The sequence below is a fragment of the Oncorhynchus gorbuscha genome, linkage group LG18 (genome assembly GCF_021184085.1).
Source record: "Oncorhynchus gorbuscha isolate QuinsamMale2020 ecotype Even-year linkage group LG18, OgorEven_v1.0, whole genome shotgun sequence".
NCBI lineage: Eukaryota > Metazoa > Chordata > Actinopteri > Salmoniformes > Salmonidae > Oncorhynchus > Oncorhynchus gorbuscha.
Window position 1 is genome coordinate 12,955,238 of NC_060190.1, and position 26,374 is coordinate 12,981,611.

The 26,374-nt window shown below is 41.6% G+C and overlaps 2 protein-coding genes across 3 annotated transcripts; one reads left to right on the plus strand and one right to left on the minus strand.

Moving 5' to 3' along the window:
* Positions 1-102: 102 nt before the first annotated feature.
* LOC124002539 (polycomb protein suz12-B-like) lies at positions 103-13,597 on the minus strand. Of its 2 annotated transcripts, XM_046310006.1 has the most exons (17): positions 13,340-13,597; positions 12,715-12,859; positions 12,319-12,365; positions 8,897-8,961; positions 8,415-8,483; positions 8,078-8,127; positions 7,832-7,917; positions 7,473-7,707; positions 7,008-7,113; positions 6,656-6,761; positions 6,225-6,402; positions 5,651-5,739; positions 5,264-5,407; positions 3,332-3,489; positions 2,787-2,985; positions 2,371-2,471; positions 103-2,046 (listed from the first exon to the last, which is right to left on the minus strand). In XM_046310006.1, exons 2-17 carry the CDS (start codon positions 12,842-12,844, stop codon positions 1,719-1,721), a joined length of 2,091 nt encoding a protein of 696 aa, XP_046165962.1. In that variant the 5' UTR covers positions 12,845-12,859; positions 13,340-13,597; the 3' UTR covers positions 103-1,718. The 2 variants fall into 2 exon arrangements, with proteins under 2 accessions (XP_046165962.1, XP_046165961.1); XM_046310005.1 differs by lacking the exon at positions 13,340-13,597 and having other exon boundaries at positions 2,392-2,471; positions 12,715-12,889.
* Positions 13,598-14,048: 451 nt separating this feature from the next.
* On the plus strand, positions 14,049-26,102 carry utp6 (UTP6 small subunit processome component). Its single transcript, XM_046310007.1, has 19 exons — positions 14,049-14,308; positions 14,400-14,484; positions 14,575-14,616; positions 16,676-16,768; positions 16,892-16,939; positions 17,036-17,099; positions 17,278-17,396; positions 17,577-17,654; positions 17,728-17,809; positions 17,950-18,031; positions 18,121-18,296; positions 22,274-22,353; positions 22,495-22,572; positions 22,732-22,911; positions 24,079-24,159; positions 24,517-24,626; positions 24,829-24,895; positions 25,169-25,241; positions 25,567-26,102. Exons 1-19 carry the CDS (start codon positions 14,217-14,219, stop codon positions 25,719-25,721), a joined length of 1,785 nt encoding a protein of 594 aa, XP_046165963.1. The 5' UTR covers positions 14,049-14,216; the 3' UTR covers positions 25,722-26,102.
* Positions 26,103-26,374: the final 272 nt, after the last annotated feature.

Here is a 26,374-nt window from a genome sequence, read left to right on the forward strand (position 1 = left end):
ACGTTACAAATCCTTTGGTAGTAGGCTGATCTACATTTTCTGAACATATTAAAATATTCTATATTCCATCAATGGTGATATCAGTTGAATAAATAAAACTGACAAGGTCAAATGTATTTTATTTTAAATATAAAATCCCCATATCCAAAGTTTATAACATAGTTCACGACTTCAACGGTGGTTTGACAATATGGTGAATTGATTGTTTTCTACCCTTATATCCAGCCGATCAAAAACGTGCATAAAGGTACAAGGAAGTAAAAGACTGGTCCATGGAGTTGAGGGAAAAGGTGTCCAACGAAGCACCAAAACTACTGCTTATGTTCAATTTGTGCACTCACACAACGCAAAAACACAGCTAAGGCTTATACACCGCTCGTCATTTAACGTTTTGAAATGATGCAGCAACAAACAAAAATGTACGAAGAACTGAGAGACTTACTGAAAATCACCCCCTTTGGCATTTAAACAGAGACTAATTGTAGGATAGACACATATCAACTAGGATCCATTTCCAATGAACAAACAGCATATTGCCTTTGAAGAATAATCCTACATGTCCATAATCAGTGATAATCAGGTTCACAATGGGATATAGCTAGATATTGACATTATTACAATGTATACAAAGTGTCTGTAAGAAGTGTTGTCCAACACTTCCTATCTCGCCCGTTTATGAAGATAAATGAACATCAAAAACAGCTTGAGTTCCAGATGTCCCTCAAACCTAGTTAACCATAATACAGGTTCCAGCATGTCATCCATAGGTTGTAGTCATGTTTTCTGGGGTGTATGCATTAGTGCATACAGTAGCAAACTGTGGCAAAACATTTCAAAACAGAAAACATTTTGCAACAAAAACAAGAATTTCCTATTGGACAAATGCAGGTAGGTCCCGCCCCGTTTTGTCCCATTTGCTTCCCAGTGAACACACCCCTGTAGAAGAGCTAGGCAGTCTACATAAAAAGGGTGAATGTGCTGGCAGTTTGTGGTTCATCTTGGCTTAATATCCTCAAGCTATGGATGCAGAGAGTAATCCGGTCGTGTGGAAAAATAGTCCACTGATCCTCCATTACTCAAGATAGTATCAACAGAAACATGAGAAACAACATACATCAAATCAAAACAAATAAAATCCCGATAAGGATCCAGGGGATTCAAGACAGACTGGGTGAATCTGACAATTGATGCAGTTGCACAGAATTTGAAAAAAAAGTGATTCAACTCAAGTTGAAAACAATTCACGAATACAAATTATTACCAAGTGCTAAAACAATAGTCAACTAAAAGGATCATTAGAGCCAAACAGACAGGGTTATGGGATACAGACCATCAGGAGTGACAATGTTACCAATATGCATGACTTACTGCATATCCACTCAATACAGTTTCTGATTACAACGTGATAACAAAGGCAGTCAAAGCATGATTACAATACCTTTCAAGTGACCCCCCCCAGTTTCTTCACACCCCCCGAAACCACCAAGAATCACTAAAACTGTCTCTCGGTGCATAATGACTTGGTAAAACCTCACATTATAGTGAGTCTTCATATGCCTGTGTTGTGTGTGTGTAGCTATATTTGTATGTCTTGAGTCAATACAAGACAATCCTCCATTGACGTCTTCCTCCCACCTAGCTAAGCACCAAGAGTGACAGTTATAACAATGAAAATGAATGGGTCGGATCGACTGCTGCCACCAAATGCCATCAGTTCATCAGTCAGTCACGGAGCTTTTTGTCCTCTTGCCGTGCTTGGTCCCACCACCCCCGCCAGAGCTGCAGGCGATTGCGGTGCCGTTGCAGGCGCCCTCCATGAGGGCCCGGTCAGCCTGGTCGTCGGCCCCGGCGTCGGGCAGCTCCTCCTGGATGTGGCGGAGGCGGGACATGGCGCGGTCGATGGTGGCCACGGAGACCAGGTTGAAGTCGTGCATGCTGACCAGGTGCAGCAGAAAGTTGCGGCAGAGGTTGCGGCGGGCGATGTAGGCGCCGCACTTCTCCACGAACTGCATGCTGGCCTGGTTCATCTGGTTGTCGGCTATGAAGCTAGATACGGACAGGAAACAGAACACAACGGGAGGAAATGAGGTTAGAATACTGATTTTACTAGAGAGAATGAGTCAGATTAAGAACAACTTTTTAAAATACATTATGCTATTTTATATCACGTTAGATGTAAACTCTCAAAGTGTCATGGCTTTATGTGGATTTCTAAATTACAGGAACATAAGGATGATTATTTTTATCCTTACTTAGACACCATTTATAGCACATGTTAAGAGGTAAACTCTTCAAGGTGATGTGGCTGTATGTGTATTTCTAAGTTATCTATTATAGTGCCGTAAGAGGCTAGTGATTAGAGATACATACCCACAGCTTTTAGGTACATACCCATGCTTCATGACGTGCAGGTTCCACAGCTTCATCACCTCCTTCTCGCCCTCGTTGACGTCTGTGAACTCATCCAATTGCTGTGGGTGGAACACTCATAGATTAGTCTACCAACACAACCAGAAAGTACGTTTTAGTATATGGAAGCAAAGCACAGCTGTAGTTCAAGCCGACACTCATTTCTGTTGGCTTCATATAGGGTGTAATCCTATCTTGAGATGCTCGAATTTCATACATTGATATCAATGGGACACTCATTTGACATGCATCTATCTAAAGTTAGGATATGGGCCATTCTGTATAAACATCAGGCAGTCATTGTTATGTTTTTAATTCTCTTTGACTCCATTGTACATCATCTCGGTCTGAGTAACAGTGTGAGCGGAGGGACTGACCGTGGCGGTCTTCTCTCTCAGCCACTCAGGATCTCTCTCGTCCTCGCTGTCCACGTCCATCTCCTGGGGTCTGAGGGGCATGCAGCTGTCACTGTGGAAGTACAGGCGGTTGTGTCCGCTCACGTAGGTCCTCTGCTGCTCCAGCTCCCCATCCTCAGACTCCAGGAACTCTGACAGGCTGGGCTTCGTCCGCTTGGGCCTACAAGACAGGAGCAATGCACTAGGGGTCAGAGGCTGTGGTTAGGTTAGGTACACACCCGCAGGCAAGCTAGTGGACAAATAGTACACATTCTCAGCTAGCTATATGGCTATGATGGTACCATCCAAGTGAGGAAATATGGAATACGTCAGCCAATCAAAATGGCAGTTTTACTTTTTAAGCACACAGCCAATACAAAAATAATTTCACATGATTACCCAGGAGGCGAAACAAAACCAAGTGAATCTTTTTACTTCAGCGCTTTGATTCTGACATGCAATCTGTGCTACTGGTTGACTGAGGGTGAGAGAGCCAGTGAGATGAAGACAGGAGACGCCTTCTTTACCTGCACACCAGTACGTGTGTCACGGCAGTCCTCTTGACGGGGCCGTTGCGGCTGAAAGCGAAGCCGGGCTGGCTGTGGATGTCCTGGGGGTTGCCCACGTAGGAGCCGTCATAGCACTCATTGATGGACACGTCTATCCTAGCACCTTTAGGGTGAGGCTGGAGACAGACAGGGGGACATCAATTCAATTACAATAACTATCTCTCAAACTCTCAACAACTCAACTATTCAACATACAGTATGCCAGGTACTTGGTAGTAGATGGCTTTAAAATCTCCTTGCTTTTTAACAGTTTTTTAAAAGTTTTTTTTACTTTTTACCTGTATAGGGTTAATCAAAAGATCAAATTAGCATAAGTTAATAGTTAAATTTTTAAAAACATTACAATACATTCATTACAGAATTCACAACACACTAAGTGTGTTCCCTCAAGCCCATACTCCACTACCACATATCTAGAACACAAAATCCATGTGTAAGTGTGTGTATGTTATCATGTGTGTGTATATGCAAGTGTCTGTGCCCATGTTAGTGTTGCTTCACAGTCCCCGCTGTTCCATAAGGTGTATTTAAAAATAGATATATTTGACATTTTTTCTGATTCTACTGCTCGCGTAAGTTACTTGGTGTGGAATAGAGTTCCATGTAGTCATGGCTCTATGTAGTACTGTGCGCATCCCATAGTCTGTTTTGGACTTGGGGACTGTGAAGAGACCTCTGGTGGCATATCTTGTGGGGTATGCATGGGTATGCTAGTCATTTAAACAGACAGCTCAGTGCTTTCAACATGTCAATGCCTCTCACAAATAAAAGCAGTGACGAAGTCGATCTCTCCTCCACTTTGAGCCAGGAGAGATTGACATGCACATTATTAATATTAGCTCTCTGTGTACATCCAAGGGCCACCCGTGCTGCCCTGTCCTGAACCAATTGCAATTTTCCTAAGTCCCTCATTGTGGCACCTGACCACACGACTGAACAGTAGTCCTGGTGCGACAAAACTAGAGCCTGTAGGAACTGCCTTGCTGATAGTGCTGTTAAGAATGCAGAGCAGCGTTTTATTATGGACATTTATTATGGACTTCTACCTAACTTAGATACTGTTTTATCAATATGTTTTGACAATGACCGTTAACAAGCCAGGGTTACTCCAAGCAGTTGTCACCTCAACCTGCTCAATTTCCAGATCATTTACTACAAGATTTAGTTGAGGTTTAGGGTTTAGTGAACAATTTGTCTCAAATACAATGCTATTAGTTTTTGAAATATTTAGAACTAACTTATTCCTTGCCACCCATTCTGAAACTAACCGCAGCTCTTTGTTAAGTGTTGCAGTCATTTCAGTCGCTGTAGTAACTGACATGTATAGTGTTGAGTCATCCGCATACATAGACACACTGGCTGGCATGTCGTTAGTAAAGATCGAAAAATGTAAGGGGGCTAGACAGCTGCCCCGGGGAATTCCTGATTCTACTTGGATTATGTTGGAGAGCCTTCCATTAAAGAACATCTCTGTGTTCTGTTAGACAGCTAACTCTTTATCCACAATATAGCAGGTGGTGTAAAGCCATAACACAAGTTTCTCCAGCAGCAGACTATGATCGATAATGTCAAAAGCCAAACTGAAGTCGAACAAAACAGCCCCCACAATCTTTTAATCATCAGCCATTTGTATAAGTGCTGAGCTTGTTGAATGTCCTTCCATATAAGCGTGCTGAAATAGGAAAACGTTCAAACATAGGAATCCTGTACACACACACACACACACACACACACACACACACACACACACACACACACACACACACACACACACACACACACACACACACACACACACACACACACACACACACACACACACACACACACACACACACACACACACACACACACACACACACACACACAAACAAAGCCCTAGTCTCTCACCACGTAATTGAAAATGAAGCGGCTGTGGGACTGTTTGAGGTGTTTCAGCAGGCTGTAAAGCTTCCTACAGTTCAAGGTGCACCAGGGACAGTGGAGGTCGTCTCTAGCCTCCGTCTGCTGCCGTGTGTTGTTGTTGTATAGGAACTGCCATGGGACAAAAAGATGGAAGTTCATTACTGGTTTATTAATAACTGAACCATTCTGAGTGATGCTCAAAAAAGATTTTGTTTTACATGTAAGTATATTACGGAACTCTTCCCCTGTACTTAGAGGTGTATCATGATAATCATAACTAGGCGTGTGCTACACATTAGTGATGGATGAGGCGAGTTTCCCCCTTACTGTGTAAAGCGCTGTGAAACATTTCATATTGGTGCATAAACAAACCTGGTAAAATATACGCAGTTTCTGCCTGGGTTCACACAGGATCTGTTCTCTTTTCATCTGGATGTCTGTGCTGACAGAGGCCTTCACAGCTACAACAGGGAGGGGAGGGAGAAATGAAGGAGTCAGAGGTTATTAGATAGCACAAACCATTTTTCGGGACATTATTGTGCTAGTGATGCAGCTGCATGTCGGTCTGGTCAATTTTATTATAAAGTTAAAGTCATAGTATATTTATGGCTCTAGTATTGGTTAGATGGTGACCAAGGCTGCGTGTGTGCCTTGACTCAAAATGTGTGTATCTAAGGCTGGGTTTACACAGGCAGGCCAATTCTGATCTCCCCCTCACACTAATTGGCCTTCTGACCAATCACATCAGATCGGACACCAATGATTGAAAAAATTATCAGAATTGGGCTGCCTGTGTAAACCCAGCCTTAGATACACACATTTTGAGTCGAGGCAAGAGGACAGTATACTGAAATTGGTGTGAGTGAATCTAATGGGAGGTTACAATGTGTTTTTCCTTTTGGGTAAAAGCCAAGTAAGATGCTAGTGAGTGTGTTGTGTCTCTTACCCAGGGGGGCAGATTTGAGTGTGCTGGGCCTGCTCTCCACGGGGCTGGAGCCGTCAGAGTTGCGTGTGGCCAGGGGCTTGGCCACGGGGGCTGTGGACTTGTCGCTGGCGTCGCCTGTCCAGCGCAGAGTGAACTGCAGCGTGGGTCCCTGAGAGAACGTCTCGAACGGTGGCAGCCTCTGTGGGAGCAGAGCAGGAAACATTGTCTCAGTACCATCATACACACATTTCGATGTGGAGTGTCCTACAGTATAGTTGTCGTCCCCAACCCCGGTGCTGGAGAGCTACTCGTTGGGCAAGCTGTTGTTTCAGCTCTGCACAACAACACCGGATTCAATTAATCAACTTCTTATCAAGACTGATTAGTGTAATTAAAATCAGGTGTTTTTAGTGCTGGCCTGAAACCAAAGCCAGCTAGATTGACACACTCACCTTCCCATCCAGAATGGTTTCCCATGTGGCTCGTTTCTTGCTGACGGGGCAGTCCTCCATCCCTTGCATGGACACTTCATACTCCCCATCCAGCAGCTGCAATCTCCTGCACATGACAGAGGTCCCTTATTAACTAATGAATAATGCATTTAGCAATGAGTGTGAACAGTTCTAGAATATATGTGGTCATGGTTTTAATTCAAAAATAGGGGTCAGAGTTTATAGCACTTTAAAAAGATACTCGCAAGCGGCTAAATATCCTTGAGGTCAAAGTGCAGCAGCAACTTGGTATTGACAGTTGCCACCTGGGGATAAATTACTACCATTTTGCCATATATGGTATGTTGTTTACCTGTTCTTGTCAAAGACGGTCATCTGTGCAACAAAGGTCTCTGTGGTCTCTCCATCTTCTCTGTGGGCAGAGCTTCTCTTCTTTCTGTTGGGCACCTCTGTCACATCTGAACATGTAAAGACACCAAACAAACAAAAACGAGACATTTGCCTCATTAATGCCACATCATCAAAATGGTCCCCATATTATATATATATATATATAATAGTGAAGACATCAGAACTATGAAATAACACATATGGAATCATGTAGTAACCAGAGAAGTGTTAAACAAATCAAAATATATTTTATATTCTTAAAAGTAGCCACCCGTTGCCTTGATGACATCTTTGCACTCTTGGCATTCTCTCAACTACCTTCGTGAGGTAGTGTCCCTACAACTAATCTGTTTTCTCTCCAAACAAACAGACATTTGATTTTAGTGAGCCATCCAACATCCCTGAGGGTGTTTTAGCAACTACTTGCCTATGTTCTCGTTGGCCTCGCCGTTCACAAGGCCGTTCATGTCCCTCCTCCCGGTGCGTAAGACCCTGAACAGGAGCGAGTAGGACTTGACCATGTGGCTGTTGCTGGGCTCAAACTCGTTACTGGACACCAGCAGGGAGGGCAGGGAGCCGGGCTTGGTTTGGTTGCTGCAGTCAGGATTCAAAGGCACTTGCTTTTTACCTGTAGGCACTTGCTTCACCGGGCAGCTGACATCCTATGGAAAACAACGTTACAGGAGAAAAGTTAGGATTTAGCTCGGAGTTGAGATAGGAGTTCGGTTTATAAACAATTTCACGTGATTGAGACAATGTGAGAGAGAAACAAAGCATTGTTCTGACCTTTCGTTTTTTATGGCAGACTTTGACAAGTAGCACCTCTAGAGAGACCGAGCTCTGTTCGTTTTCTGAATTCTGAGATGGCTTTTCTGTGAGGGAGAAAGTGAGAGAGAAAAAACTTGTGTCTTATGTTTCACCCTTTTGTCTCTTCCGTTTTTGTACAAATATCACACCAACACATTGGCATAAGGCAGACAAATAAATTGCATTTGAACATGGTGCAAACAGGAGAGTATTGATTGGGCATACCATCCTTATGGAAGAATCCAGTGAAGGTAAGCTGCAGGTGTGAGGACAAGCTAGAAGAAAAAGCAGTAATACACAATCAGAAAAGATGAAGAGCTGCTAACACTCTCAGGCACAAGTCACATATAAGGCTCCCCCCACCCTTCCCACGGTTTCTCTCCTACTTGCCAGCCTCCACCTCCGATTACTTTGTCTAAATAAAGTGAAAACACCTCAAATAAAAGACATTTAAAGAAAAGAAAACTATACGGCTCAAGGCTTTATAAGTTATGATAAGCATGCATGAACCATTAAAACGTGTAACACGTCTCATAATATTGTTACGTCTCCTAACTCTTACCTATGAGATTCCTGCTCTCCCTTCATCTTCTCAACTCTGAGCAGCATGTCATCCACCTTGAACGTTTTCCTGAGCACACAAGTTCAAGCACAGCACAAATTAGGACCTCAGAAGCGGCTTTAACTTTGATGAGATAAAAACAAAAGTACAGTAGGACCTCAAAGATATGAACATGTCGGGAATGGAGGTTCATAAAATAGCCGTCCGTAACTTAGAAATTTTCTTGATAACCGCATCTACCCTTATAGAAAATATAGATTGTGTATTTACACGTGTAAGCAAGGTGTACGCTTGTGTGTAGCCCACATAAGTTTGCATTTAATACATGTCCCGGTTTGATATTGACCTTTGGTTAACGTCCAGTCTGAAAGTTTGAGGTTCTTATCTTTGAGGTTCTACTTTATACCATCTCTGATTAATGTCTTACTACCATATAAAAATCATCTGATCCCTTTCAGATCAATCAGAGAACAATATGTTACCTTTTGGCATTTGTTCGAGTGTTTCTGTGGGTCATGAAGGTAAGAGTCCTGTGCAAGAATATAGGCTAAAATGGAAGCATTTGGAGGTTAATCATTAATACACCAGACATTGTGAAAATGAGAAATAAAATGACATGCATATCTATTATTATATATACAGTGCCTTCAGAAGGTATTCACACCCCTCGACCTTTTCCACATTTTTTGTGTTACAAAATTGGTTTAAAAAATAACTACAAAATTGTCAACAACCTACACAAAATACTATAATGTCAGAGTGGAAGAAACAAATAAATAATCACATTTATGGAAAATAAAACATATTTTGAATAGATAGGTACTCAACCCCTTGAGTCAATACATGTTACAATCACAGCAATTATAACTATGAGTCTTTCTGGGTAAGTCTATTAGATTGGTTTTATTCTATTCAGTCTGGTATGAGAACGGTAGCCCCTATCTGCAAAAGCAGGGCGTCTGCAGAAAGTTCAGTATCTTGGCTTATTGACCTGTGCCTTAAAATCTTTGGTGTGGCTTACTACCATATATGGGCATACAAATGTATAAGGGCAGGCCGAGCCAATGTCCTAATTCCAAGATGGCTGCTACCTACATTGCAGTTAGCGTAAACAAAATAAACACGGAATACGTCTATACATACCAAAAAGCCGGGACTCCACAGATCATGGGGATGTCTTATTTGTCTGCCTGTTTTTTTGTTGTCATTTTTTAAATATTTAAGAAGGCAAGTCAGTTAAGAACAAATTGTTATTTACAATGACGGTCTAGGAACAGTGGGTTAACTGCCTTGTTCAGGGGCAGAACGACAGATTTTTACATTGTCAGCTCAGGGATTTGATCTAGCATCCTTTCGGTTACTAGCCCAACGCTCTAACCAATAGGCTACCTGCCGCCCCTGTGACCTACTGTTATTGATCACCAGCCTCGAGAGTAATGATTATTATTGTTATTGTCTGTTTCATATTAGTTCACTGTTTGCTGTTCTACGTTTCATCCTTGTAACTTTGGAGAGGCCACTAAGCTCTCATGACCATTGTTTTTGTGGTCCTCACCTCTGCCTTTGTCTCCAAAGTGTTACTGTTTGTATTGTGTGTGTGTGCTTCACACCTATTTTGAGTCACTGTACAGATAAAGACTAGTTGTTTTTACTTCACAGTCATGTAATTTTTGTAAATTTAGTCAACTGTGTGTCTTACAACAAAATTTTCCTTTATTTTGTTTACCACAGAATGGAGGATGCAGACGATTTAGATGATGACGTTTGGGAACCACCCCTCCCAGCAAGCGCCCCCCACTGCTATGTCAATCACCCCATCTGATGGTTCTACATATTGTGGCACCATTCGTCCCAACAGAAACGGTTTCCCCAAGACCAAGGTAAACGTCATGACAAAGACAGCGGAGAGGGGGACCATACGTTGGAACAGGAGTAACAAGCTACTTTTTGTGAAATGGAAGGACACTAGAGAAGTAACCATGCTCACCACAAAGCATTCAATAACAACCATGTCTCAAGGAGGGTGAAAAGGGAAGAATGTCCCCATTCCTATTTCTGTGAAGGACTACAGTGCCAGCATGGGGGGTGTCGACCTATCTGATGCTCTGATAGGCTACTACCCGGTCCTCCAGGTCCTCCACAAGGCCAGGAAGTGGTATAAGATTTTTTAAAACCACTTTGTGGACATTGCTACAGTAAATGCTTTCATTCTCCACAAGCAGATGTCCAAAGCAAAAAAGGTCAACCCCCTCTCTCCCTGCTGGCCTTCCGAGAGCAGCTGGTGTTGGAAATGGCTGAATTGGGGGCCCAAAGCAACCATCACAAGACCCCCCACTCAAACGTTCAGCTTATTTCTATTTTTGCACACGTGAAGGACACGTGTGTAACCAACTTTGTGTTTGATAAGACATGATTATATATTTTTGAATGTATATCTGTTGCTTTTATATTGTTTTGGTAAACAGTTCATTTGTATGTGGGACCAATACATTGGACATGTGTAGGCTAAACGTTCAGGCACTTTGGAGAGGTTTTAAAAACACTTGGATATCCCCTGTATGTCCCCCGACACCACCACAATGTTTCAGAGAGGTTGGTGTTGTAGAAACTTAGGTTTTATACTGAACAAATAACTTTTAGGCACACCCACGTGCAATTACCACATTCTGACAATTTGGAGAGGTTGAAAGAACACTTGAATGTACCCCGGATACCACATAATACCACCACAATGTTTGAGTGAGGTTGATATAGTAGAAATAGTTTTTATACTGAACAAATAGCATTTAGGGATTGCAAATGTGTAATAGCACTGCAATTATCTAATTTACAGACATATGCCACTTTGAAGGAGTTTAGGGATACTTGGAAACATCCCGTGACCACACTTACTAAAACATATGCCCATTTCTAGTTGTTAGGCCTATCAATCCCATTTTTTTCTGATACTGTTCACATCTTGTGGGAGTCATCTGATGTGTTTCCAGCTCTGGGCATCAATAATTATCTTATTGATGAAAGATTACTTTCAAAATATTTGTATTGTGTGTGCTTGATCTTGCGTATTCTGACCTATGTAACTCCTATCTTCTGATCATTTTCTCATCATCTCCCAGATGTCTTCTTTCCAGATATAGACATTTTTGTCATGTCAGTATCATGTAATTACACATGAATAGCAGTTCCTTTTGGGTATGTCTATATAGATGGAAATCAACATTTTGCCTTTACATCTAAGAGGTTCAACTCTGTAACGGTTTTAAAGTCCCCATAGGCCTCATGGTGAAATCCCTGAGCGGTTTCCTTACTCTCCGGCAACCAAGTTAGAAAGGACGTATATTTGTAGTGACAATGTATTGATACACCATCCAAAGTGTAATGTAATTAATAACTTCACTATGCCCAAAGGGATATTCAATGTCTGATATTTTCTTCATCTACCAATAGGTGCCGTTCGTTGCGAGGCATTGGAAAACCTTCCTGGTCTTTGTGGTTGAATATGTACTTGAAATTCACTGCTCGACTGAGGGACCTTACAGATAATTGTATGCATGGAGTAGTCATTCAAAAATCACATTAAACACCACTATTGCACACAGAGTTAATCCATGCAATTTATTATCTGACCTCTTAAGCAAAGTCTTAGTCTTGCCATAACAATGGGGTTGAATACTTATTGACTCAAGACATTTCAGTTTTTTGTTTTTATTTTTTTTGTTAACATTTCTAAAAACACAATTCCACTTTGACATTTTGGGTTATTTTACGTAGACACACAATCTAAATGTAATCCAATTCAGACTGTAACAACAAAATAAGGAACATTTCAACGGGTGTGAATAGTTTCTGAAGATTAGTTTAGTTTCTGTACATTATGTATATTATGGATGTAGTATTTGCTTACTGCAATCAGGTTCCTTGTGCGGAGAAATCTGTAGATTTGAGTTGGCTCTGCAAATACATCATAACAATAATCATAGCCTGCTCATTAATCTTATTTTTATGATTTTAGTAAGAATTGAATAGAATTGTGGTATGAATGTGAATGTATTCACAGAGGTGTATAGTATTGCAGAGCAGCACAGATATATATCCTATGCATGTTATGGTTCCAGGCCCACTTTCTAATCAAATTTAGTCAGAGATAGGCCTCGTATTAGTCCGTGTCATTGATATTAGTTGTGAGAAAAGTAGACAACAGTAACAAAATCTAAATGATACGCTATTGGTTATTTTCAAAGATTTCCACCTGGCTTAAAATCGTTACTTCCTGGTATAAATAAAAAGTCATGCAACTCACTTTCAAAGGCCTGTAGAAACAACTCATGGTCTGCTTGAATCTGCTCCATCTTCGGCTTCTTCACCGTGGTCATTACAGTTGTCGAGGCCGGGTAGACGGCGCCGTTCGCTTTACAACTGGTCCCACTCATGACTTCACCTGAATGCTGTAGATGGTGCATCCATGCAGATGAAACAAACATTATTATGGTCCTTTTCAAAACAAAGGAAACATAATCATATCAGCTAACGTTAGTTGGGTTAGCAAGCTAGCTAACCTACTTTACTATTGGCTTTGTATAACATTATATTTTTCCATTTCAACATCCCAAAAGACTATGAAAGATCATAGCTAACTACACACATACATATTTTTGTAAGAAATATAGAGATAAACACATTAGCTAGCTACCGTAATTTGTCTCAAATTCCAGCATCTGGGTTTTTGTTAGCTAGTTAGCCAGCAAGGCTAACTAGCTAACATAAACAAATGGTCAAAATGTCCTAAATTATAACTAGATGGCTAGTAAACGTGTGGGAGTGTTATTCGAAACGGGTAAAACACAAAATGATACTTTGCTATCTGACTGTACAACACTGAAGCTAACCTTGTGAGCATTAGATTAGCTATCCAGCTAGAGACTCACCAACACAGGTAACCCATGAAATTAGCAAGGAAGCAAGCTGCTGCTAGCTAAACTAGCATACTGGGTTAACGAGAAGAAATCTCAAATGTTGCGGTCCAGTATTCCCTCCAACGATTCACACAAAGTCGACTAGTAAAGTACATCCATCATATTTACATAAAAATAATAGATTATGTTATTGATTATATGAAAAACATTAAAACTTCAGATGAGCTACACGTTATGCTAAAATCGTGTGGTCTTACTGGACATCTAGAAATACTTCTCATCCAATAGAAATTCGAATATGGAATTTGAGACTTGTGATTGGGCAGACGCAACTGTAAGTGACACCATCAAGTTCGGTGGAAGAGGCAAATTGCCGCTCGCTTTCTCTTGCTTTTCAACGATTTTGCGGGAAATCTTTCCACCAACCGGGCACGATTTGTGAAGCTTGTTTACTTTTCTCCCTAGCTGTTTGCATATTTCTGGTGCCAATTATAAATCAATACACATGTTGCAGAAACAGTTGTTGCCAAATATTCTCAGTTCTGAATTTATGCAAACCAGAAAACTGATGAAATAGGAAATGTACTGTCTATGTTATATAGTTTTATGGTGAATGTAAATGCAGACCATTACACATGATTATAATGCATGGGCTAATAATAAAGACCAATGCCGAGTTTTTCGCGTGTCAAGCGGTAATTTATTGTAAATTCACATGTTTTTGCACGGACTCAGTTGAAGCACGGAACCGGAAGTACAGCAATCACAACTTCCACACGTGTGAAAAATGCTTTTGGGCTAATTTAGTTCACTAATCTTGTTTTTACGGAATACTTTAATAACATTTACAACAGAAGGCAGTCAAAATTAAAGCACCAAGTAAGTGACGATGGCTGAGATAGTCCAACAGCGGATCGAGAATCGAATCCCAGAGTTGGAACAGTTGGAGAGAGTGGGACTGTTCAGCAAAAAAGAAGTCAAGTAAGATGAAAAACACTCTAGCTTAGCTAACTAGCAATGTTGACAAAAATCTTTGAAGTTGTATAAAATCCGATTAATTTCTCAATTACAGATCCATGCTAAAAAGGGCGACAGCTTTAGAATACAAACTGCATCGATTGATCATAACCAAAGTTGACTTCATTGCATACATTCAGGTGAGTGCCAAATACCAGTGAATACAGCTTGAAAATGTGAGTATGGGCAATCAAAAACAACAATTTATTAATCTGTTTTATTTCTTTCAGTATGAAATCAATGTATTAGAGCTGATAAAGAAGAGAAGATCAGTAAGTTTTGAATCTCATATTAACTATTATATACATGATTTGGATTGGATTTGTTTCATTGGTTAATTTCATTTTGTAGGCTACACATTTGCAGCTACAAGTTGAATTGTGGTATAGACCTACAAATAAAGAGAATAACAATCAAATCAAATTTTATTTGTCACATACAAATGGTTAGCAGATGTTAATGCGAGTGTAGCGAAATGCTTGTGCTTCTAGTTCCGACAATGCAGTGATAACCAACAAGTAATCTAACTAACAATTCCAAAACTACTGACTTATACACAGTGTAAGGGGATAAAGAATATGTACATAAGGATATATGAATGAGTGATGGTACAGGGCAGCATGGGAAAACTGGGAAAACTCAGTAGATGAGGCTTATGAGCGAAAACATCTGCGCTATGCTGATCTAGCTGCCGAAGCACGGCATCATGGCTGGAACACAGAAGTCCGACCAGTGGAGGTGGGCTGCAGAGGTTTTGTGGCAACATCTACAACCAGACTGCTTAGAGACCTGGGAATTAAGGGCCAGAGCCAGCGTTCGGCAATCAAAGCTGTATCAGAGGTGGCAGAAGGCAGCAGTCAGTGGCTCTGGATGAAGAGGAAAGACCCTAGCTGGGCCCCGAAGTGAGAGGGCCAGGAGGTATGCGGTCAACAATGATTGACTCAGGGAGGAGTACGCCCCTGCCATGCATAGTCCCATGGGATGTTGGCTATCAACAACAAGGCAACTCCTATGACTAATTGGGAATGGGACGCAAGCGTAGGATTGATCACCCTGTCGCTGGCCGCCTTTGAGGAGGGTGTATAGTGTGAAAGGCCGAAACACCCTAGGAACCAAAGGTACACTACTGACGATGCGTTCCCCAAATTTCACCACGCTCACTGTTCATTAACTCTTGGAAGTGCTTGCACAAAGGATAGTAACATCTCATCCTGTGTTCTTGGAATCTATCGAGTACATTATATACATATGAGATGAGTATGTAGACAAAGTAAACAAAGTGTCATAGTTAAAGTGGCTAGTGATACATGTATTACATAAGGATGCAGTCGATGATATAGAGTACAGTATATACGTATGCATATGAGATGAATAATGTAGGGTAAGTAACATTATATAAGGTATCATTGTTTAAAGTGGCTAGTGATATATTTACATTTCCCATCAATTCCCATTATTAAAGTGGCTGGAGTTGGGTCAGTGTCAATGACAGTGTGTTGGCACTGTCATTGACACTGACCCAACCCAATAAACAAAACAATGAAAGTGATGTTGATGAAGCCAGCTTCAGAGAGTTCCGCCGTGTGCCAGCTCATGGCAGACTGGTGCTTCTGGCAACCCATTGGTGTAATGGTGATGCATTTAATTTGGCTTGCTGGCCATAATGTTGTCCTCAGCCTATCTGTAGCCTTCCTGTGATGGAGTTGGCTTGGAGGCCCTGATGTCGTCCTCAGCTCAACCTCTCTGTAGCCTGGACTTGTGCACCCACTTGGGTGATGTCTCTGCACTTATTACTATGGCACAAAAAAGCTCACCACACATCAATCCAGAGCAGTAGTCATCCTCACTACGAACACTCTACCATTTCCACAATGCAGTCAGGTCTTATAAGGAAGAGCTTAATATAAGCCTAGTTGTCTGTTTCCGAGGTCGCACAGGCAATGTTCCACTTTTTAATTTAAATAGAAGCCGGTGCTGAGTCTGATGCGTCTTTTAAATGCAAACGTTAGTCGGCAGCTAGCTATCTAGCTAGCCTAAACAAGCAGACTTGCCATCACTCATGGGTAGAGACAACCAGATATATATTCAATCAACACTCAATGACTTATCAAAAAAAAAAACACATTAAAATCCAAAATATACAGAGCTCTCTGTTTGGCTGCCTTACAGCTCCATGGCAATGACAGAATCCACTAATAATAATATCCACTTTCGGTATCATGCCATAGTTTACAACCAATGAAATCCTGTAAATCCACTTGAAGTTCTATTGAAATATTTAATATCTGTATCAGGAGTTCATATTTGTTCCTCATCATGTTTAATTTTTAGCGCATCGGCTATCAGTTCAAAAGAGAGGAGATAGAGTATTCCATCATCTCGAGGATCAACAGCATTTTCAGAAGGGCCACAACTAAATGGAAGGTACTGTACAAGCCCTATATGACCTAGCTATTAGCTACAGGATGTTGAATATATCAAACAGCGCTATGCAGAAGGCACCAAAGAAGTCAATGGACAGACACATTAGATCTCCTCTTTTTGCAGGATGATGTGCAGCTGTGGCTCTCTCACATTGCTTTCTGTAAGAAATGGGTAAGTTTAAGTTATCTTTGGTTCTTTACTGCTAAACATTGAATAAATGTTGTGTTCTGGTGCTGAAACTGTTATTTTTGTTATCTCCTCAAATAGAACACAAAGGTTCAACTCAGCAAGGTGTTCTCCTCCATGCTCGCCATTCATCCTGAGAAACCAGGTAGATTTATCATCATTATACTATGGTGACATACCACGTCAATGGCATATGTCCTTGTAATATCCACTGAGTGTACAAAACACAAGGAACACATTGTTGCACCCCCCTTTGCCCTCACATTGTTTGAGTGGATGGCAGCCTAGTCAGCAGAATCATTGATTGCCTTTCCTTTCTCCAGCCCTCTGGATCATGGCTGCCAAGAGCGAGCTGGAGGACAGAAACTTGTCAGAGAGCGCCAGACACCTGTTCCTGCGTGCCCTGCGCTTCCACCCGGAAAGCAAGAAGGTCTACCAAGAGGTACAGAGTGGCATTTGATTTTCAATGAATTGAAGAATTACCATATTTGGCTCGAAGCTGAGATGCTATGGAAATCTAAGTGCTGTGGTAGCAAACATGAATGCACACAAAAGCCTAAATGTAGCAGGACCACTGTTAAAAGCCCCAGGATGATTGATACCCGTGTCTCTATCTGAACAGTACTTCCGTATGGAGCTGTTGCACGCTGAGAAACTGAGGAAGCAACAGAAGGAGCTGGAGCAGGCTGAGATGGACGTGGTGAGTACACACACACACACCTTTGAGTTTCTTCTTTTGTACTGGGTCACTGATTGTCCTCTTCACTCTACAGGGAGAGTACGAGTTCTCCCCTGAGATCATGAGTGGCAAACTGGCCGAGTTGGTGTACAGAGATGCTACTGGGAAAATCCAAGGTGAGCTGTATTCCATCGCATTGTATTTGTTCTATGCCATTTGTATTGCCTAACAGTCATCTCGTATGTCTACTTTGGTTATTAAGAGAGTAGATACAGTGTTTTGGAGATGTTAATGGTTTTCTCTGTGCTGTCCACAGGAGCCGATTTCATCCTGTCTCTTTTGACCATCGCCGCCATCTTTGACTTCACTAAAGAACTACAGGACACCATTATACAAGAGTACGGCTACATTTTGGGTTGCTGATCTCTGTATTCATTTTTCAACATGACACAACACACACTGACCATGCTGAATGCCTTGTCCCCAGCCTGCAGAGCAAATACACAGACGACTCACTGACGTGGGACTTCATGGCCAAGCGGGAGCTGGAGGCGACGGTGGGGGAGGAGCTTCAGACAGCCAAGGGGCGGGCCTCTGACATCGCCAGGAGAGAGGAGCGCTGCTGCCAGGTCTACGAGGAGGGCCTCAAAAGCCTCAACACAGGTACGTGCACACAACAAACAGAAAGGCACACATCAACACCGGTACGTACACACAACCAACAGAAATACACACAACCAACAGAAATACACACAACCAACAGAAATGCACACATCAACACCAGTACGTACACACAACCAACAGAAATACACACAACCAACAGAAATACACACAACCAACAGAAATGCACACATCAACACCGGTATGTACACACAACCAATAGAAATCAACACAGGTATGTACACACAACCAACAGAAATACACACAACCAACAGAAAGGCACACATCAACATCGGTACGTACACACAACCAACAGAAATACACACAACCAACAGAAATACACACAACCAACAGAAAGGCACACATCAACACCGGTACGTACACACAACCAACAGAAATCAACACAGGTACGTACACACAACCAACAGAAATCCACACATCAACACAGGTACGTACACACAACCAACAGAAATACACACAACCAACAGAAATGCACACATTAACACCGGTACGTACACACAACCAACAGAAATACACACAACAAACAGAAATGCACACAACCAACAGAAATCCACACATCAACACCGGTACGTACACACAACCAACAGAAATCAACACAGGTACGTACACACAACCAACAGAAATCCACACATCAACACCGGTACGTACACACAACCAACAGAAATCAACACAGGTACGTACACACAACCAACAGAAATCAACACAGGTACGTACACACAACCAACAGAAATCCACACATCAACACCGGTACGTACACACAACCAACAGAAATCAACACAGGTACGTACACACAACCAACAGAAATGCACACAACCAACAGAAATCCACACATCAACACAGGTACGTACACACAACCAACAGAAATACACACAACCAACAGAAATGCACACATTAACACCGGTACGTACACGCAACCAACAGAAATACACACAACCAACAGAAATGCACACATTAACACCAGTACGTACACGCAACCAACAGAAATACACACAACCAACAGAAATGCACACATTAACACCGGTACGTACACACAACCAACAGAAATACACACAACCAATAGAAATGCACACACCAACACAGGTTAGACAGAAACGCAACACATTACAAGCACACAAGTAAGACACAACATGAAACTTAACACAGTTAGACATAACGCAAATAAAGACCTCAACACAGATAGACACAATAAGTACACAACTCGACAGAAGTGACGTGTTGGATGAAGTGTAACGGAGGAGGTTCGAGGACCACGTTCGTGATGGGTAACCTTGCCTGAGACCTGAAAAGTTACATTTGCTTCCAAAACCTAGGCGGGCTAATGCAGACATCTGGGGTCCAGGTGACACTGCTTCAAATCATGTTGGTCACAAACAACTAGGGATGGGCATTTTACTTTTTATTTTTTTTACTGTTCGAGTACTCGCATGAGTTTTTTTTCCTGGTACTCGAGTATTCAAATAAAAAAATATATTTTTAGAACAAGGCCTGGACTGGATTTTTTGGGGGCATTTGTCTGTATGCCAACAGTGCGCAACAATGTCTAATTTATCATACAGATAAATCCTAATTGTTAATTGCCCCATATATATTCAGTCAAAAAACAAGTGCCTTTTAAGATGTTGAAACCGTAATATCAACTGGTTATATTATATTGTGGAACACAATGTTTAAAAAAGCAGTAGCCTTAGTGGTGGCGCTTGCTTGTAGAAGCCCTCTGTTAGGAATCAAAAGGACTACGTAAAGATGGGTTAAGTAAATAAATATCAACTGAAATTGCCCCATATCTATTCAGTCAATAAAAAAAAACAAGCCATTTGAGAATCATTCATTGAAACAGTAATGAGCTGTGTTAACTGCTCGGCTCTGGCGGGATCTCAGCGGTGCTTTTCAGTGACAGTAGATGCGGTGCAAGATTGCTGCTGCTTGTCCCCCTCCGAGAAAGTTTCTTTGCGCTTGATAAGCATGATTTCTCATGGTGATAGTTGTGCTATGACAGGAGAGCTTGATATTTGCATTGCAAACTATGCAATATACTTCCAACCCTTACTGCGTTTGGCCGCCATGCTGATGGTCCCCATTTCACTCCCCCCAGCCAATCAGAAGCACTTGCCATCAAATATTTTCCATTTTATATTTTAAAATCTTAAATAAAGAAGTTGTAATGTGATAGTTAAACCCGCTCTCTCAATATAACACATTTTAATATTGAGAAGTTCTGAAATGAATGAGAAATAGTTTTACCGTATTTGAAGAAGAAAAAATCTGGTTGAACATCATGTTTTGATGTCTGTTTGTGTACTCGATTACTCATGCCCATCTCTACAAACACAATGATTGTTTTCCCTCTGTAAATGATGAGTAGGGCTGTGGCAGTCATTACATTTTGTCAGACGGTAACTGTCATGCCAACTGACGGTTAATTAACAAACCCGGTTAGCATCTCCAGGCCTCTGCCTTTGGAACAAATTCCAACTAATATACACCATCACAAATCCATAATTTATTTTAGGCAGGTGTAAAGAAACATGATATGAAGAAAATGTATTTCAGAATAGAATATTAGCAGCTGAATAATATAGTAGCACTGGTATCCTCTGCTTGTTGTGGCAACCAGTAAAACTCTGCTTTCATACTGGATTGCATATAAAGATGTCTGGGCTTTTAAGAACTTTCACTCCACGCATCAACCACTGTTTGAGGAGCATCCTCTCGCTGCGTGACGGGTCGTAATTCCTCTCAAACTGTATGCCATGGTGTCTCCAAACCTGTTTCCTGCCACTACCCAGTGCTTAATTTGGGAAACCAAGTGAAATCTATTCAGGAACATCAAAAGTCACGTTTTAACAACAAAACATATTTCATTAAACTGCCGACGGCTCCTCTCTCTGCTCGCTGGAGAAAGGAATGAAGGAGAGGAGGAAATGGAAACGCACGGTGGTGAAATATTCTGTAGCTAAAGGTAATATGTCAGCCTATTAATTATTTAAAAAAAAATTTAAAACGCCATGTTATTAGGTTATTCAAAATCCTAATAATATCAAATACAAATTCACTATAATTGTAGGCCGCCCTGCACAATCAACGAAGCAACACATGGCCTGGGCCAGTGTTTCCCAACCCTGGTCCTCCAGTACTCATTTGTATTGTAAACCTGGACAAGCACACCTGATTCAGCTTGTCAGCTAATCATCAAGCCCTCAATGTGTTGAATATGGTGTGTTTGTCCATGTGTACTGTTGGGGTTACACAAGGACCAGGCTTGGGGAACACCGTCCTAGGCCTATACGTTCTCTCCCAGACTGATGGAGAGAACGTTTTAGAGCGTAGCATAAGGTAACCAGTCCATCCAGTATGCATAATACTGCAGTCCACACTCAAAATGGATTACTAGAGTTTGTAGCCTACACCAATTATGTACCAAGTACATCTTAAAATCAGTTAAAAAAAAAAAAAATTCTGCTGTGCTTAATATGCAGTATTGTATAACTGCAATCCATTTTTTTTCAGCCTTGGGCTCATATATAGGTCTATGCATATGGGTGTTCTACATGCGACGTCTTAAATGTTTGCATGAATCATCACCTTAGAAAGCGCTGTCCCTTTTCATTGTTTGGCTTTGAAACAAGATCCACAACGACCATGTTTTCCACTGTTTCAATCTGCTGTTGAACTTCTTCAAATTGATCGATCATAGTGAGGTCAAACATTGTAGCCTACATTTGCATTCATGTCAGAGTGATTAGAGGGACAATAAAGCGCTGAGTAGCAGGCCGTTAGCCTTCTGACATCGTTAGCGATTTGGGTACTAACAACGCATCGGTGCCCTTTTCATGTACAGAGAGCATAGGAGGAGAGTACCGTGACTCAACTTTCATGTAGAATATGACTGCGGTCATGACTCATGACTGCAAGTCACGGCAACAACCCTAGTGATGGGTGGTCTCTCTGCTGTGTTCCAGAGGCCATGTGGGCGTGCTACGTGTCCTTCTGCCTGGAGAGGTTCAAGAGGAAAACCAATGTCCAGGAGCTGAAGGAGAAGGTTAACATTTCAAACCGTGACTATAATTGCCGATGAGCACTTTTTTAGGGAAGAATATTGATAGATTGATGATCTAGTAAATTAGTGTAGGGTTTTCTAAGACTGAAATCTGGCCTGTGTGTGTGTGTTGGCATCCCTCAGAGGCAGGAGAAGCTGCTGGCAGTGCTTCAGCGTGCCCACGACTCCTCAATGCTGAAGGAGGAATTCTACAAGAATTGGGTAAGAAGATGTCTTATGGCAAGAGTAAATCTAGGACAGCAAGTGTATAAACATAGGCTTTCTAATGTACAAACATACAGCATAGCAACCAATAGGATACATGAGGTTCACAACATGTAACGGTTTCCTGTGCGTGTGTCCCTCCATCGGTCTGTTCAGCTGCAGGTCTTACTCTCATCAGGAGACTCGGAGCAGACCGCTGCGGTTGCCATGGCAGCCACCCAGCGCTACAGACAATCTGTGGACGTGTGGTGCCTGGCCCTGCAGACGATGGTGCATCTGGGGAGTGGTGCCACAGGCAAGCTATTCCAGGACGCCCTGAAACACGTGAATCCCAAGGTACACACTCACACAGTCACTAAGGGCTGCTGTGAAAGTGGTGCAGCTCCAACTCTGTCCCAGATAATTTCCTACAGCATATTAACTTCATCAAATGACTGCTATTCCCTGCTAGAAACCAGTTCCAATATGACTGGAAGGGCTCAATTCAATCAAACCCCAGTGCAGTATTTATGTGGTAGTTCCTTTTCCCGTGGTCAAATGACATGACAGACAATCTGACAGAATGGCTTCAGGTACTGTTAAACCCCATTACTAATACCGGGTAGACTTTCCTTACTGGTAAATTCTTCAGGTACTGTAAAAACCTATAACTAATACCAGGTACCAGGACTTTGTTGATTTCACGTTCGTAGACGTTGAACTGACATCTGTGCCCAGTGGGTAGTATGTAGTAGAGCTGGGATGATAAACCGATCAATTATCGACACCGACCATACGGTCACTTTTCGTCATGCTAAGTAGCCTATACTAGAGAAATGAAAAGGTTTGCTAATATGGGTGATTGTTTATGGGGCAATTGATGGCTACAATCAAACTAGTAGTTTAAAACAACTGGTCCACATTGTTATTAACATATCCTTTTAGTTATTGTTATTGCATCAATTCGGGCAATTTATTGCAATATGGATCTTATAGCTGGTCTATCAATGTTATGACGGGTGTTGTGCAATATAAGGGGCGAGAAGGGGCTGACTGTGAGGGGGCGTATGGTCACCTTCCTATTCGTTATTTCATTATGTAGTCACAAAGGCATATTTGATCCGGGAATGTGAGTTGCGAAATAATATAGTAAAATGTCAAAAACATTTTGACTAAGATTTATGAGAAGGGGAGTATGTTACAAAAATGCTTGGGGCGGCAGAGTAGCCTATTGGTTAGAGCGTTGGACTAGTAACCAGAAGGTTTCAAGTTCAAATCCCCGAGCTAACAAGGTACAAATCTGTTGTTCTGCCCCTGAACAGGCAGTTAACCCACTGTTCCTAGGCCGTCATTGAAAATAAGAATTTGTTCTTAACTGACTTGCCTAGTTAGATAAAGGTAAAAAAATTAAAATCGGAGTGTACTTACCGGTAACAATTTCAGCCCAGCAACCAATGAAAATATTCTATATGTAAAATAAGCATCTTACTTGATGTTAACCACCCTGGTCTTGTCTGTTGACAGTTGAGTTTGCCCCTGTGGCAGCTGCAGGTGGAGTGGAGCATGACATCACAGAGCCCAGAGGAAACTGAAGCCCTGTTTCAGGTACAGAACCAAGCCCAACCTCTCAAATTACATTCGTTTATGACATGTTAATACAATACCAGTTTACACTTGTGATAATTCAAAGCTCTGTCCAGACAGTGATTTGACCAAGCTTTTTCTGGTTCTATGTCATTCTTAGCCTCCATTGTGTCATAGTGCTAAAGCAGTAGTGCCTCATAGGTTGTGTTTACATAGGCAACCCAATTCTGATCTTTTGACCAATCACATCAGATCTTTTTCAGAGCTGATCTGATTGGTCAAAAGACCAATATCTATAAACACAGCCATATTTCCCTACATACAATGTCTGGTTGGATGAGAATTAGTTGTAACAGTTCGTTTCTCCTCTGCTCTCAGAGAGGTCTGCTGTCTGTGGTGCCTGCCGTTTCCATGGAGATAAAGGAGAAATACCTTGACTGGTCCTACAGGGCCGGAGGCTACAAGAAAGCCAGGAAGACCTTCACAAGGTACTGAATATGAATAGTACTATTAGATTATTAATTTCCCACCAGTTCTGCATTGTGAAGGCAATCATTACAATGATTATTCTAATTCACAGTAGTTATTTTGTACAACAAGGTATCCTCGTTTAGATTACTTATTAATACGCATTTAAGTTCAGCATTTTGTAGAAGGAAAAACAAAGCTGTACCTTTTCTTATTTTCCAGTTTGCATGAGAGCCGGCCCTTCTCCAAGGCCTTTTTCACCAGAATGATCCAGATGGAGAAAAATCAAGTGAGTTGAGTCACAATTGATGGGGAAACAAGAACACATGTCCAGCTCTAACAAATGTATGTTGCAACCAACCAAAGCATAGTCTCAAACTAGCTTGTTGTTCTAATATTGCCACATATTGTTGTGGCTTTATGTACAAAATGTTGTATCGAGGGATTACCTATTCACTACTGTTAGGATTTTGTTCTCAGATCTGTTTGTCCTGTATAGCCAACTCCTATGGTCATTGTCAAGGCTGGTGTACTAACTGGAATGGTGTGACTGTTCTTTTAGGAGACTCCCAAGATGAGCAACCTGAGGGACTTCTATGAGAGAGCCCTGAGGGAATTTGGCTCCACAGATGATGGTGAGATTCTGAAAAGCGCATTCAAAGCAGCCCATTTCAAATAAGTCCCACGGGGATCATTGCATGTCAGTTGCTACACTAACAACTAAAAGACTTCCAGTAGGCCAGTAGAAGAATGAACAAGACACACATGGTTGGAACTACAGGGTTTGCAGGCTTTTATTCCAGCCCAACATTAACACATCTGATTCAACAGCAACTTTGATTAGCTGATTGAGGTGTTTTAGTATGGCATGCATATAAACCTTTACTTCCATGTAGTTTTCTGGGATAAAGTAAGTTGAGATGGTCACTCAGGACTGTCTGTATGGCTTTTTTCCTCCAGATCTGTGGCTGGAGTACATCCGAGAGGAGCTTGGGCCCAGCGGCCAGCCAGAAAACTGTGGGAAGATCCACTGGAGAGCGATGAAGATGCTGGAGGGGGAGAGTGTGGAGAGATTCACTGCCCAGTACACCCTGCTGCAGACTGGACACATCTAGAACACACCTGACCCCACCCCGCTGGTCCAACAGTGTTGTAGGAAACTGCTTACTGCAGTTCGAATGAGTAGGTAGTTGATCTAACCACTGATACAGAGTCAGATATATTTGATCAACCTAATGGTTAAGGTAGATCTGTGGTTAAGGGCAACTACATAGAGACAGGGTTAACAAACTGTTCTGTTTTAGTATGACAAGTTAAATTTGTACTTTACATTTCCTTGCATTTTGTATACGACATGGTGTTTCATGCAAGTTTACAACTTGAATCATTTCATTTTGAAGATAGTTATGTTAATGTACACATCATAAGAATGACATTATGTATTTACAAAACATTAACTTTGTCACTGTTAACTTGAAATAAAACCATGAATAGTCTCCTTGGTCAGGGTGTTTCTACAGTGTTCTGTCTGTAGGTCAATATCACAATATCACATTGTAGCACATGGGATTATCGTTATTCTGTTTTAATAACCAGTGCGTCACATGACTACTTACATACATTATTATTATTATTATATTATTATGACCCTGTCCCTGAACGACGTCCCTGAACGACCCCTGACTTCCTTACTCAGATTGGAGCGTAGGGATGGCAGTATGTTCAATCACCAACCAGTGCTTTGTGAAACCTTTTCTTGATTACAGAG